General features: G+C 38.8%; 1 protein-coding gene across 1 annotated transcript in view; it reads right to left on the bottom strand.

Annotated features, from left to right (window-relative positions):
- Window positions 1-1,445: 1,445 nt before the first annotated feature.
- LOC139742646 (uncharacterized) overlaps window positions 1,446-16,439 on the bottom strand; it is a 31,462-nt gene continuing 16,468 nt past the window's right edge. The window contains exons 9-15 of the mRNA XM_071653172.1: window positions 15,589-15,702; window positions 14,400-14,473; window positions 12,820-12,930; window positions 11,461-11,576; window positions 5,980-6,118; window positions 4,473-4,593; window positions 1,446-2,197 (exon numbers count right to left, since the gene is read on the bottom strand). Of these exons, the coding sequence (XP_071509273.1) occupies window positions 2,106-2,197; window positions 4,473-4,593; window positions 5,980-6,118; window positions 11,461-11,576; window positions 12,820-12,930; window positions 14,400-14,473; window positions 15,589-15,702 (767 nt within the window). The 3' untranslated portion in view covers window positions 1,446-2,105. The remainder of the gene's footprint in view (window positions 2,198-4,472; window positions 4,594-5,979; window positions 6,119-11,460; window positions 11,577-12,819; window positions 12,931-14,399; window positions 14,474-15,588; window positions 15,703-16,439) is intronic.

Below are 16,439 nucleotides of genomic sequence, written 5' to 3' on the forward strand. Positions count from 1 at the left end.
ATTACAAGTGTATTGAGACTCTCATTAGTTCTGCGGTCACAGGACCAGTTAAATATGACGTAATGTGACAGGGAGTGCTGCTTCCACACGGGAAGTACTCTGGTGCTCTTGACAGGCTGGCGACAAATGTTCTGCCAAACTAAACCACATGTGACCTTGCATCACAAAAACACACACAAAAAAGAAGAAGAAAAAGGATACTCACACAGGATACTCAATAGGGAGTTTGATAACACACATTTGGGGCTCATTGATGTTGGTTTTCAATAATTTTGTTTTGATTTGTTTTGTTTTATTCATTGAGAATGTTATGTATTTCCTATCTGAATCTAAAAATCTGAAGCATAAACTTACGAGTGAAAGGAGAGTGCTTTTTTTTCCCCCTTAATTTATGAACATCCAATATTTTTTTTTTTCTTTGAGATACACTTATTTGCCCATATTCCACTCATGAGCAGCATGACAGAGTACATAAAAACAAAACAAAAAAATACAACACAGTCAGCAGCAGCATTGATACTTTGAAAAAATAAAAAAAAGAGGAAAAAAAACATAACAGAATGTGCTAAGTGAGTACTGGGTTTGCTTAGTGTCAAGGCAATTTGATAATCATTACATGCTGTTGCTTTGGAGTTTCCACTCTTTTAATATACATGTATTACACATATTTGTGAGTGTGTGTGTGCATGTGCATATGTGGCTACGACAGAGACTTTTTGATGCTACAATAGTCGACTGACATCAAAGCCTTTCTTGCACTCTCACAAATTGATTCTTATCACTAATTTCAGTTACAAACTTCCAGTGTTAATGAGTTGTGCATCATTTTCACACAGGAATATTGTGCTTTCAAACATAATGCAAATTTAAACTTCTCTACTAGTAAATCATTATTGGTTTTCTAATGCACAGTTCCATACATTCCATCCATTTTCAGAGCAGCACCACAGTAACTCTGATTAGAAGAGATGGGCTCAGTAAACACCAATCATTATCTTGGGAAAACTCATGACTTTTTCTTCTTCTTATACCACACTCAACAAAATACTTCATAAAACGGTTTCAACAATTCTACACTTTTTATCCACAATGTGAGCTAGCAGTTTACCACATACACATGGTGTACGTGTATGCTGATGCAAAGGCCTAACTGGTACACAGCACATTCATTTGAATGCACTTTTTTTTTGCACATATTTCATGTAAGTAATTCTACCTGTGTCATGTACATAAATCATGCACAAAATAGTCGCTGTTTTAACAGCTCTTTACAGTATATGATGCTCGTTTTGAGCATATAATGATAAATTTGACTTCTTTTCTTGTCACACCTGACATTGAATCAAATTCTCAAAAAACAAATGGTAAAATCTATTTTTTTGTTCAATTTTCTTGAAAATAGTTGTTCATACAAAAATTGCATTGTTTCTTCTCTATTACCCCACTGAGGACAAGTTGACTTACAGTAGCTTTAACACAATCATGAACATCACAAAAACCTCAAACACACACACACAAGGCAGCAAAAAGCTGTGACCACATCCACCTATCAGTGAAGGCTACAAAACACTGGCTGATTTGGCATGACAACAGGAAAATGGATCCATCACATCAGAATATAACAAGCTCCTCTCTACAAGGTGCACTCATAAATAATATCTATACCTGTGACTCTTAACAAAATGACTTGAAGATTGGCACAACTCCACGTGTCATATCATAAAATGTGCATCAGACACATCCAACATGATGCATGTGAAAAGTAGAATGTCATCCAGGGTGAAATCTGTTCCAGATTCAGTCACTTATCAAGTCCATGCAACTGCAAAAAGAGTGACATCAGAGTGACCATACTCTCTGTGGGTCTCTCTCTGCGGTCTCTCGTGTCTGCAGTCATCTTCCGTTGACCTTGGCATTCTCTATCGGTCACTCTACATGTCCAACTCACTGTACAGAGAGTGATATCAGAGTGACCACTCTCATATTGTCTTGTGTCTGCGGTCATCTTCCTCTGACTTTGGCATCCTCATCATTTACTGTATTCTGAACGTTCAACTCGCTCCACGCAGAGTGATATCAGAGTGACCGCTCCCTCATGCCTGCGGTCATCTTTTCCTGACCTTAGCATCCTCCTTGACCTTCCAGATCATGAGCTCCATGCAGCTCTTGGCGTCTTCCAAGCTGTCGTGGCCACCAACTGAACGGAGGAAAGAGGGAAGCCATTTTATGTCACATGGCAATGCATCAAAGCAAGTGCATCCCATTCTGCAATGGTGTTCTGAGTGTGCAATTCAACACAAAGTTCAAGTAGACTACACAGTGAATAGAGTAAAATCAGATAAGGAGAATAATGCAAGACTCATCAAAATCACCCTAAAACTAAAGAAGTTATGTAATGTTGGAACTCTTACGTGACTTCACAAAACGATGATTTTGATTGCAACCACAAATAAGCCGAGGTCATGAAGTCATCAACTCACAATTTTCCCATTCCATTTGGTTTGTGCACGCCAATACGACAAAAATTACATTTTGGGTTGATTTTCAAAATTTCCTATTTCTAATCTTCTTACCAGATAATGTTACCACTTGACATTCCTAGCTGCAGTTATGGCTTGAAAATGACATCAGTAACAAAATTACATAGACCATTGATTTTTGACCTCTGACATCCTATGACCATCAAGTACAGGCAAGTAACTGTCAACTAATTTTTACCCTGTGTACCTACTTATATCATCCATGAACATTCCTGGCTGATGCTATGGCTTGAAATGTCTTTTTTGTTCATTTGGTTATCTTGAAGGAAAAGTGACCTTTGACCTTGAACTTCAACCTTTCATCACTACAACTATTATGCAAGTGGTGATCAATTTATTTCTACCCTTTCCATAAACTTACATCACTACTGGACATTCCAAGGTAAAGTAATGGATGGGGATTACTTCTTGTTCCTTTCTTTAATGCAAAAGTACAGTGACCATTGACTCATATAATTTTACAAATAGCTGTCTATTAATTTCTACCCTATCTACAAAATTGCATCACAAGTAGTCATTTCTAGGTGAAGATACTGCTGAAAAAGAAAAGAATAACCAAGGTACAGCACCCTTTAATTACTTTGATGGATTTCCCCAAGATACAATCTGGACTTAAAATGGTATACATGGGCTAGGAACAATTGCACCACAAAAAAATGAGTCAAGCAGTTGTCCTTAAATCGCTGTGGAATGATGTGTGAGACAGATACATAGACAGACAATCCAAACACATAAAGCTCCCCTCACCCTAAACAGAGGCATAAAAAAAAAAAAATGTTTTGTTTAGACAAGGAAGAAGATAGGTACCAAGGTTCCATTGTCACTTTCTGGGAAACAAAATCACAATGTGGGATTTCTCAAACACATTTCACAATCTTTAAAAATAAACAGACACTGGGGTAATACCTTCTGCAAAAGTGCATTCAAGAGCACAGTACTTTTAAAAGTTAGACCTAAACAACGCGAACGCCAAGCAGTGTCTTACAGCAATGTCATATCATGGAATTTCTTAGACACATTTCACAATCTGTAAAGATAAACAGACAGGTAAAAAAAGATCTTCTGCAAAAGTGTACCCACTACTAAGAGCACAGTATACAGCGCACTCCCCTTATAACGAACACAGTTATTCCAGTTACAATTAAGTAAAAATTCAGGGCGTAGCATTATCCAATCCATGTAATTTTATTGTTTATTTGTTCGGTTATATAACAAAATTTTGATATAATGAAAGAAAACTACCGGTCCCAAGGACTTTGCTATAACGGGGGTCCACTGTACTTTGGATTTTAAAGTTAGACCTAACAAGAGAGCTCACATGTAAAAAGACACACAAAAAAAGCAAATAATTGTAATCTCAACTGTACTCTGATAATCTTCTCAGAGTCTTTTATCCTAAAATCATTGTCAATATTGTATGTGAACTTCAACTCGATGAAATTAATCTCCATGAATGTACAGAGCAGAGGGAGATCTACGGCCCATTTCGTAAAACTTGTCATCAGTGACAACTGCCACATTTCTATGACAAATTTGCTCTCAGCCAATCAGATGCAAGGATTTCAGTAGCTTGTCACATCTATGACAACTTGTCACTGATGACAAGTTTTATGAAACGGGCCCCAGATCATTAATATTGCTGTAATAAATATTCATGACTACTGCACTTGGAAAGCTTGATGTGTGACACTACAGGACAGAGGTGTGTTTTAACCCGTTGAGGACGAGTCCCGAGTATACTCGGGCAGGTGTCTATGGGAAATGCGTGTTGTAGCAAAATCAGTCCGTCTTCAACGGGTTAAATGGACTCGTACACCTGACTTCTCGAAGGTGGTTTAACCCATTCCTTACAGGAACCTGGTGGTCTGTGTATTAAAGTTTATGGGGATTTTAGAATTCAGTAGGGAATGGGTTTAATCTATTGAAATTTACCATCATCCTGGATCAACCTCTTGAGGAACTCAGCCATGAGCGTCTTCAGGGCCCGCTTGAAGGGCGGCCCTCGTCGGTGGGGGAACACCACGGACGTGTCCACCACGGTACTGTGCAGCAGCTGTGATGGTAGAGATAATGAGATGACACCGGAGGATAAAATGAACCAGTTCTTTTGAGAATGATCTTGTAAAACTGCCTCTCACCTAGCAGTTTGGTGAAGTAGTTGTGGGAATGGACAGAGAGAAAGAGGATTGACATATGTACAGGAGGAAAGGGATAAAAGATGGTAGGGGTTAAGGAGAGGAAATTTGGTAGGAATAGAATATAGAAGGGGTAGGATGTAAGCATAATGGCAAAGGTGGAGATGGGATACTGATGGTGTAGGGTATACAGGGTAAGGGGGTTGGTTAGGAATGGACTGAGGAAGGTGTACAGTGTAGGCCAAGGGCATACAACTTTTGATAGGAATGTAATATGGCAGCAGTCAGGTGTATGGATAATGAAGTTCAGGTTGAGTTGAAATACTACAGGTGCAGGGTGTAAAGGGGGCAAAGATGGGTTAAGAACTACAGGTATAGGGTGTAACGGGAAAAGATGGGTTAAGAACAGACTAGGGTAGGTGTAAGGTGTAAGGTGTAGAGGGCTAGAAGGGGAATAGGAAAAGACTGGGGATAGGGTGAAAGTGAAACTGGGATGAATGTGGGGTAGGAATGGAACAGGAAAGGTGTAGGGTGTATAATTTATGTAAGGGGTGAGGATGGGTTAGGAATGCACTAGGGAAGGTGTAAGGTTTAGAGGGCTACAAGTGGAATAGGAACAGAATGGGAATATAATAGAATTGAGTCTGGAGTGAATGTAGGGTAGGAATGGAATAGGAAAGGTTTAGGGTGTAATGGGGTGATCCGGAGGATCGGGCTATGAATGTAACTGAAAGGTGTAAGTAAGGTGTAGAGTGCTAACAGCAGCACAGGAAAAGAATTGGGATGTGATGGAAGTGAGTCTGGGGAAAGAATGGAATAGGAAAGGTGTATGATGTAGGAAAAGTGGGTGGGGTGGTATGAATTGGACTATGGAAAGTGTCAGGTGTACGTAGGAATGACAGGGCTATGGAAGAGATAGAACACAAACGGTGAAGCATGTAATGGGTATGGGATGGGTTAGGAATGGACTAGGTATGTTGTGTAGGGATGATGAAGTTTGGGTAGAAATCAAGTAGGGAAGGAGTAGGGTATGGGGGACAGAACTGGATAATACAATAGAGATAAGGATAATAGGATAATACAATAAAGATAATGTAGGTCTGGGATGGTGCAATTAGTGTTCAAGGGGATTGCTCTGGTGTACAAATAGCTATCTTTCACATAAGATACACTGTGTATGTATGAAATATTTGGGAGTCTAACAGTGAAAACAGAGCACATTTCCAAGAACTTACAATTAAAAGAATTAAATTATGATCTCCTGGCATTGCAACTGCAATATATCACAATAGCATTATCAGTACCTTGAGTGCAAGAAGGTCACTCTCGAGACTGTGTCCAATCAGGATGGTGTGCGCTGAGAACAGGTTGAGAAGAACCGCTTGGACTCCACGGAGCTTTGTTGTTACATGTTTCAGGTCATCTTCTGTTATACCACTGAACCTGAAAGACATAAATACAAACATAACGAATGGATAAATGAGTTCCTTAACCCGTTGAGGACGAGTCCCGAGTATACTCGGGTAAATGTCTATGGGAAATGCGTGTTGTAGCAAAATTAGTCCGTCCTCAACGGGTTAATACCGAATCAGACTGCCACATCAGACTAACAGTCGTGTGTTGTTTTGTCTTGTCTCGGTAATACAAAAAGGGAAAAACAATTATTGAAACCAGCAATAGAGAGCAACTTATTGCAAATTTGTGGTAAATAAAGCAAGAATCCATGGAAGCAGGAATGTATGTTACACATTCACACCCTCCTCCCCATCCCCCTTTTGCTACAAGCCATTATACAAAAAAAAAACCAAACAAACAAACAAACAAACACACAACAGCACAGAACTCACAGTGACATGGAAAAATAAGTAAATAAGGCAATCTGCATTTATTGTGTAAACCTTCTGGGAGGATGGGTAATTTTTGATACAAAACAATATTTGTAGACGATACAACATACAACATGCACATTTTTGCATATTACCAGTTGTGACATACAATGTAGGTCCCATGACATTATTGCTGAATTTACTACGAAAAAAAAAACAATCCAGACTCAAGCGTACACATTACCATATTCACACAAGTTGCCTATGTACCCTGTCATTCACTCGCACATCAATCACTTTCTTCAGCAAAAACACCCATATGTAAAATAGTTTGTAGACTTGGAGCAATTGAAGCAATCAGACAAACTTGCTTTCAGCTTGACAAATATGTACAGACACAAACAGACATATTAGCCTAAGTTAGTTTTTCTATTCATATCTGATTGCCATTCCATTCAAAGCCAGACTGTAACTGCCAGGAATATTTTTGACGTTGTTTTTTCATGAGCATATTCGTTTCTTCTTCAGAGTACTGGGATATGTGATTATACATTATTTCAATGAATAATGTTTACTATGATCTGCTCTACTGGTAAGGATAGCTGGAAAAAGGACTTTGCCCTACAAGGGAAGTGCAAAAAGTTGTGGGATGAATGGAAAAAGACTGCATCAAACATAATTCATTTCATGTGTGCTACAATTGTATACGTAAATAATCATTCATCATCACAGGTGTGCTTTCAGCAGGTCATGTGCAACTATTGGAGAACATCAGACGCACACAAGAGCTACATAAAAGAAAACGATTATGTGCAACAACAAAAAAAATGTTATGCAATTTTGTTCTTATCTACTAAAAAAAATGTCTGATGGACAGCAATGCATTTCAATTCTGACGCTGTATTGGGCAAAATTTAAGAAATGATTGGATACAATGTGTATCATCAATTGTCTCCTTTTTATTTCACAAGCACTAATTGTTGGAATTATTTTCTTCAAATCTATAATCTTGTGAAGAGTGTGCCAAATTGACAACTGGTGAAACGGATGTTCTGCGATACCACAAGCTTGGATGCTGGGCCTGGACAATAAGTGGGATTCTCCCACTATTTGCCCAAAATTGTATAACCCCCCCCCCCCCCCCCCCCATCCTTTTGACATAATTTGCCTTTCACTTTCTTTCATTTCTGTTCATGTTCAAGGCCAAATAAGGGAATGGTCTTGATTACACCATCTCGTTCTCACAGTGTTTGGAAAAGAAAGTGGCGTTCTGCAAGGATTAAACAGGCAGCTACGATAGAATGGGCACAGGAAGTGTCGCAAGAGCTGACGCTGTATGTAATCACTACACCGCATCATACTTGGGACTGCCGAGGGTTTTTTTTTTTTCGGGTCATGTGACAGTCAAGGCAGACAGACGCCAGGGTTGACAAGCTGCCAGGAGACTGGATAATGGTCAAAGCGTGGAAGTGGACACTCGGCTCCCGGATTTCTTCCCTACTTTAGATATCAAAGGCTCGATATATATAGCATCTGGGAATTTTCAGCAAGGTCATTGAAAGAGGTTCTGGGCAAAGTGGAAAGATAATTTGCAGAGCTGGTCCACCACTTCCTGGACTTTCTTCCTTTCTAGATACTAAACACTGGTGGGAAGTCTGCGGCAGAATTAGGGTCAGGGTTAAGGTTAAGATTATTGCATAGAATACCTGGCCATATACAAAATATTAATGAAATATAAAGACATCCTGTGTCCTAGATTCATTTTACTTGCTACACAGTTGCCCAAATATTTAATTTAACTGTACATACCTAGTCTTGACTTTGTATATATCTGAATTTCATATAATTAGGTACTCCCCCCCCCCCCCCCCCACACACACACATACACACTTCTACAAGTAATTCCTGTGTTTTATCTATTTCACAGGAACCAGGGCTGCCTTGTGTTAAAAAAGCAGTCAATACTGTTTCCTGTTTGAAAATCTGAGCTACACTGTACATGCTCCAACATATCATACCAGAGCCTAGATGTTTTTTTTTTTTTACAAATTTGGGGAAATTAGGGGGCAAAAAAATTTAGGGTAGAAAATAAATGGTTAATGCTTCAGCATGGTAAAATCTGTCCATGACCAGAATGCATATGCAGTTTTCCCCATACAAAGGTTATCAAAACCATTCAGTAAGCATACCATGTATGAAAAGCATGGTGATGTTGTAAAAAAAAAAAAAAAAAAAAAAAAATCTGTAGCTCTCTTTATAGTGACAAAATAATTCTCTTTTTCTTTTTCTTTTTTGGCTGGAGCATTTATCATGAATTTGAATGACATTCTTCAGCAGAGTTTGAAAATTTTCGCTTTCAAATTGAGACATCGAAATGTTTTATAGAAATGATGGGTTTGACTCTCTGAGATTTTCACCAATTCTTGGAAGCAATTGGGAGACAGTTTGAAAGTGGACTGTCTCACCACATTCGTACTGTTTTTCAGACATAGAGTAAAATCAAATAAACGGTATGGTAGGCTTCAAGTAAGATCTGACACATATAAAAAGAAAGGTACAAATGTTTGTTGTACATCTAGGTTTAACCTGTTGAAGACCAGTTCCGAGGATACTTGAGCAGGTGTCTATGGTAAATGCATGTTATAGCAATATCTGTCCGTCCTCAAGGGGTTAAAGGGTATGTACAGTTCTGGTCGAGGTGAGGATTTAGCTTTTAACATTTTGCGAGATATTCAGAGACCACTCTATGAGATATCGAAGAGCATGCAATTCTAAGGGGTATAAAAAGTTTATTTGATAAAAATCGGTTTTGAAGTGGCCGAGATATCCAAAAACAAGGTGAAACAAAGAGATCCTAATAAAGTTGTGGCCTGTACTCTTTTATTATTATCACTTTTTTGGATACCTCGGCCATTTAAAAACCAATTTTCATCAAATAAACGTTGAATCCTTCTTAAAATTACATGCTCTTTCATATTTCATAAGAGGTTTCTCATCATCTCACTTAGGAATGTAAAAAACATAAATCCCCACCTCAACCAGTACTGTACAACCCCTTTAAAATGTTAATATTCTATTATTTCTTTTTGTAAAAAGCAATAGTACTGGTCACAGTCACATTATATGCAAATGAAATGAGAAAATGTGATCACCTGGCTAGTGTCAAAACAGCCAATGAAATATCATTTTGATACACTGTCAAAACAGACCTAGAAACAATGTGGTGCTCTGGGAAGTTCCCTGTAGTGTTTGGGGAACATAGGCAAAAAATCCGAGAAAGAGTTCACTGGCAAGACATTCTACACAAACAGGAAGAACATGTGATTCAAACTTTCTACTCTCACTTCATCTGGCTACTCCAGATTGAATTGCATTGAAAATATTTGGATGAACGACTCCCGGATGCAACTGCATAAAACATAATACAGCAGGATACAAGTCTAGTGGCCTTGGAAAACCGATTATCCTGAATTTGTGACATATTTCTTCAGCCACGAGGACTTGGCATGTTTGCTGCACCACTTGGATAACAGCTTCATCGACTGATGTTGGCAACTGTGCAATGTCATGAGACATTGATAATTGTATGTGTTGTGTGAAGGATTGAATTACATTGCTTTGTCACATAATATGAATAGACATTTCTGTTCAGAGACAAGCTCCATAAAAACTCTAAAACCCCCTCCTACTTTTTTCGCAAATCTGAAGATTACCATGAGTTTTGATTTTCTTCTTGTAGAGACACCTTTACTTCACTCCCTTGCCTTCAACACACACAAAAACACACATACACGCACATACAAATACCACATGTGAAATTATAATGCTTTATTCAAGGGCGACAATTCTTAATGATGACCATTTTCACTGCTTAAACGTTTCTCTCGAGTCACTTTCTGAATAAACTAGTGGCAGTCAGATACCTGCATGCAATTTGGAAACAGATGGCATTTGATCAGATCAATAAAACAAAGAACCTGAGTCCTGTTCAAGTGCATAGTGCATTACACTCTTATTACCCAAACACACCCGGACCCAGCACTCGGCATTACTGACAAAAGGATGCATCTTCAACATAATAATGAAGGTATCAATGGGCACTTTGCAGTGAAGGTGAACGTACATGTGGCTAGATATGCCATGTGTGTGCTCAGTAAAAAATGGCAGCCTCCCCTGTTGGCTTGGCTGCTTGGCTCCCAAAGGGGAGGGTGTGATTGTCCTGGATTGTGGCACAGGTTCTATTCAGCTGACTATTAAAGATGTTATACTGTAAAGTCCTTTGACCACCCACATTGTGGTGAAAATGTGTGATACAAATGATGTATAGTAATAATCTTCATTGTATTGAACAGTGAAGAACAAAATAGGCCATGATTACTCAGTCAACAGTGAATTAACCTTCGCAAGATATTGCAACATGCAAGAGATCAACATTTTACTTGCATCACGTTCACATGTAGGTCACACACATACAGTATATCAAGTTCATTGGCATACACTTCAAACCAACACAAGAGGGCAGAGTTCCACTTCACACAAATCTCATGAAGGCTGTACATTGCATGAACCAGCAGCGATCAGTCCCCTTTGTTTGTACAGTTTTCTGCTATTGCAAAAGCATTTGGAGTCTCATTTCTCTACAATTACATGTTCTATTTTCATGACATAATTGCTATTCATTTAGAGGCTATCCAACACTTTGAAATTAAATGGTAACATACATATACATTATATCACACATGCACAAAATGAAAAAGTGGGACAAAACATTTCAATGAGAATTGCAAACTGAGAAAAGACAAAAGTGATAAGAAAATAAGGATGAAACACAAAGTAGGCACCCTTGAAAACAGTGCCTCTACATATTTTCTAGGCGATAGATATATTTTTACACAATCCATTCCTTGGGTGTTGATTTTTTCCACCACTCAGTGGACTGTAAAGTATTTGAAAACTCACCTTGTGTTGTAGTCTACCACTTCATTGTCGGGTTTGACCAGGGTGTCGTAGACCTCCTCCAGATCAGAATCAACAATCGTTACTCTGGTGAGTTCCAGTCCCTTGGAGGTGTAACACTGGAGGTAGGGGAGGGATATTAAACTGACTATTATGAGGGACTGCTAAAACCACCAAAAACTTCATTAACCCGTTAAAGATGAGTCCCGACTATACTCCGGCAAGCGTCTATGGGAAATGCGTGTTGTAGCAAAATCAAACAGCCTCAACGGGTTAAAGAAAAGGGTAAACTATAAAATCAGGGCTGGCTTTGTCCGCCTGTTTTGTTTACCTATTTGTTTGTTCTGTACAATGCCTATGAAAGTTCTCTCAAAGTTTTAGACTTAACACAATGCTAAAACCACTAAAACCCTTCAAACACTATTAAGAATCCTTTAGACCTATGACGCCGGAAGAATACAGGGAAACGTATCAACTGCTATCTCAAAGGACATCGATATAATAAATTCAAGCAAATAGGGAAATTATCCTGAAATACAGTGTACATACTATGAATGAAAATGATCAAATAAAATGAGATTCCATCAGGATGAGCATTTTCTTTGCTCATATTTCTTTCAAAAACTAACAAAGAACAAAATCCTGTGAAGATTATTTCTTCACCTGCCGTAATCACAATTTGGTGATGATTCTTGATTTACTTGGCTATTCATTCAAATATGCATACCTCAACATGGCAATGGTATGATTGTAAGAACACCATGGAAACACAGTTTATTCCATTAATGGGGACAGGGAGAGACAGACCAAAAAACACAAGGTAAGGATCATATGCTGGTGTATTCATCTTTGAGAGAAAGACAAAATAGAGAGAGATAGAGATGTATCTGAGAGAGAAGAATGAAAGACACAGAGTGGGACTCACATGCAGATGTGTTTGTGTGTGAGAGAAAGAGAAAGAGAGAGGATATATAGAGATATATCAGAGAGATAGACACAGAGTGGGAATCACATGCAGATGTGTTTGTGTGTGAGAGAAAGAGAAAGAGAGAGGAGATATAGAGATATATCAGAGAGAAAGACACAGAATGCAGAGCTAAGGGGTCATACAGGTACGTAGGTAGGCAAGTTTATGTGTGAGAGAAAGACAGACAGGGGATATAAAGACATGTGTGAGAGAAGAAGAGATAGACAGGGGATAGATAAATATCAGAGAGAGGGGGGATATATAAATGTCATATAGAAAGAGAGAGATAGAAAGACTGAGATAGAGGGAGAGAGAGAGAGAGAGAGAGAGAAAGGAAAGGAGGTGGGGTAGGGTGGAGAAGAGTTGGATGAGGGAAAGCCACACACTGCCCTTACCATTTCACAGTCCAGGGCATATATTCCAGGATGTCCATTTCTGGGAGGAGATTTAGGAATGGTCTTCATGTACCCTGAGAGATTACTTGTCTTGTCCTCTGTCACATGGAGCTGTTAAACATGGATGAATAATTAAAAATAAATCAAAAGCAAGAGCAAATATACACTTATTTAGCCTTACGGTTAATAAAATTTCAATTTGATTTAAATCCAGAATTGACCTGTTTCAGATTCATACCAACAAATCAACGTTGTTGGGTTTTTTTTCAAAAATATTCATATCAAACCCCCTCAAGGAAGACAAGCATATGATGAAGCAGAAAGTTATAAGACAAATTTACATGTTTGTTATGTACATGTCTTTAACAGTAACTGACTGTTCTTGCAGACTTGACGTAATAAACTAAAACATCCATGAGGTGAGACAAATTCAAGGAAGGTTACGTACTTTAAGCCATTGAAAACTAGTCCCGAGCAGGTGTCTATGGGAAATGCATGTTATAGCACAATCAGCCTGTCCTCAATGTGTTAAAAGTGAAATAATCCCAATAAAATGATATACAACATGTAAAGATAAGATGGTTTGCACTATACATGCAATGATAGTTCTTCATTTCAATGAGCACAGTAGAGAGCATTGCATATTTGGTTTTATATTCCACATACTAAAAATCTTGCTATAGGATTGGTCAAGAGCTGATCACGTGATAAAGCGTAGTTTTGCCCATCACATCACCTGAGAAGAAAAGTTCGTTACACTGTGTTGATAGTCATTTTTGTTTCGCTGATCTCTAAGTCCACAAAGTCCAAACGCATGATAAATACAGTTTTGAGTACGCGCGAAATAAAAGTGCGTTGCACTGTGGTCTATCATTTGACCTGGGTCAAGTGATAGACCACAGTGCAACGCACTTTTAGCGTCAGTGAGGCGACGCTGCGGTGCGCGTAACAAATTTGTGTAATCGCCAGCTTGACTCGTATGTTTACCTTAAACTGTGCGTGTACTAGTAGTACATAGTCTAGTCGCCTTGCTCGTGTTTCAGAATGTTCAGCGTTTTTAGCACCAACATGATTGGTAAGAGAACGTAAAGATACCTAGAGTAGGCCTACCTAAGATAGGTCTAGACTCTCTGACTCTCGCTAGAGTTAGATCTGCAGTTTTAGTGTTTTTGGTCTTGGCGTTAACGTCAGTCTAACTGACGTTAGAATCTAGATCTAATTTGTTAGCTGTGTTGTTCCCCCCCCCCCCCCCCCCCTCCCCCCAGTTAAAAAGATTTCAGATGTGGAATTAAATGGGAATATAGATGTGGAATATAAAGCAAATAATCAACTTTGGGTTTCAGGCAATGAGACAAACTATCACTTCCTCGGCGATCTGAATGCGTACGCTATCTTTCCTCAGCTGCGCTTTGGAAAGATAGCTACATCCAGATTGCCTTGGAAGTGACAGTTTGTCCCATCACCTTCACCAACGTTGATTCTTTGCTTACTATTTGTAGTTGTACACTTTATACTTCTTTGTTTGTTGTTGTTGTTTTTTCTTCAAATTGAAGAACTGTTTCACAAACTGTATTTCTTACTCTTGCTGAGGAGCATCCCTTGGCTTCCATGTCTCCGGAGCAGCAGGAGAAACGGCTTTCAAGCACGCCAGCAACTAGGGCAAGATAGGAGATTGAGGTGGGAGATGATTGCTTTGTAACTATCATCATCATCATCATTACCACCATCATCATCATCATTATCATCATTGCCATCATCATCATCATTACCACCATCATCATTACCATCATCATCATCATTACCATCATCATCATTACCAGCATCATCATCATTACCAGCATCATCATCATTACCATCATCATCATTACCAGCATCATCATCATTACCAGCATCATCATCATTACCAGCATCATCATCATTACCAGCATCATCATCATTACCACCATCATCATCATTACCATCATCATCAGCATCACCAGCATCATAATCATCATTTAGCATCACCAGTACCAATATCACCATCATCATTACCACCATCATCAGCATCACCATCATCAGCATCGCAATTATCATCATCACCAGTACCAATATCACCATCATCATCTTACCAGCATCATCATTACCATCATCATCATCATCACCAGCACCAACATCACAATCATCAGCATTATCAGCATCATCATCAGCATTAGCATCAGCATCACCTTACTATCATCATCTCTCACCACCATATCATCATCATCATCATCATCATCATCCTCTTCCTCCTCCTTCTCTTCACTATCATCAACCTTTTCCTCATCACAATCATCACAATTGACATTATCACTTTCATTATAACATTATCATGACATATTATATACAGCCCAAATGGGCATACAGCATTGGTTCCTCTACTGTGTTGCCTTGATCTACTAGAACATCCATCTTAATACTCACACCAAGGGCAATCATTTCTAATGTTCCCTCAAACTACAAAGATATGTTAACCCATTCCCTACGGGAACCTGGCGGCCTGTGTATTAAATCTATGGGGATTTCAGAATTCGGCATGGAACGGTTTAAGTTCAGGCAATACGAAAATTGATCACCGCAACATTCATAAAAAGCCATGTCATTCTGTAATCTCGTCAGTAATTACCATTTGGGCATGTAACAATCATACGTGAATATTCATGACACTATGATAAACAGTATTGTTCATAAAATGAATATCCATGAGGACCAAAAAACAAAACAAACAAAACAATAACAAAACTGTAATCTCACTCCTGCGAGTCCACAGTCTGCCCCAGTGATAGGTACAGGGCTCCTTGGTGATATACTGCCCCGTCGGCCGCCTCAGGAACGTTGCACCACAACGACAGCACACTTGCTGGTTAGCTGGTGTTCACACATGTACAGTATAGAGAGAAGTGGAAAATAAACTTTCCAGTTAATTTTCTGAAGCCAAACTGAATGCATCTTATAGAGTACTGAAGTGATGACGTCAGTCTTTTGTTACAGCATGGGTTGGAACCAAATGCGCCCATAAACACTAGGGCCAGGTGAGGTTGCTTAGAACCAGTTTCCACGGTGATGAATGGCTATGACATCACATTTTGGTATGAATGGCTTTGACATCACAGCTTGCTAATCTACACTGCAGGTGGGAGCTTTCCACCTACCTGTATCACATGAAATGTTAAGAAGGCATAACTGTCAAACCTTCTAAAATCCTTTTCTCTCAGAAATGTTCAAGATCTTGCTGTTTTCTAGCTGCCTAACAACTACACAACTTTTCCATCAATGCAATATCTAATAAACCAGGCATTTCAAAGATAAATATTCAAGTTATACAACAGGAACATAGCTTTTTACAACTGATACTTGATAGTTCTCCCCAATGTTTCTGTTGGAAATCAATCTACACCCATGCAATCAAACAAGAAGTCAGTGTGTGAATTCTCAGATGCCTGTCAAACAAGCAGTGCATGGCCTAACAGGCTTGGTTTGCACACATGACAAATAATTCTGAGCGCAACATTGAGAAAACACCATGAAAACAAAATGTAAAGATATGAGAATGGCAATGGAGAAGAGCATGCATTTGATCAGAATGAAGAACAATAAATAGAAAT

This window comes from Diadema antillarum, unplaced genomic scaffold (assembly GCF_040938485.1).
Source record: "Diadema antillarum isolate AM-2024a unplaced genomic scaffold, OU_Dant_1.0 seq00001011_RagTag, whole genome shotgun sequence".
Classification (NCBI taxonomy): domain Eukaryota; kingdom Metazoa; phylum Echinodermata; class Echinoidea; order Diadematoida; family Diadematidae; genus Diadema; species Diadema antillarum.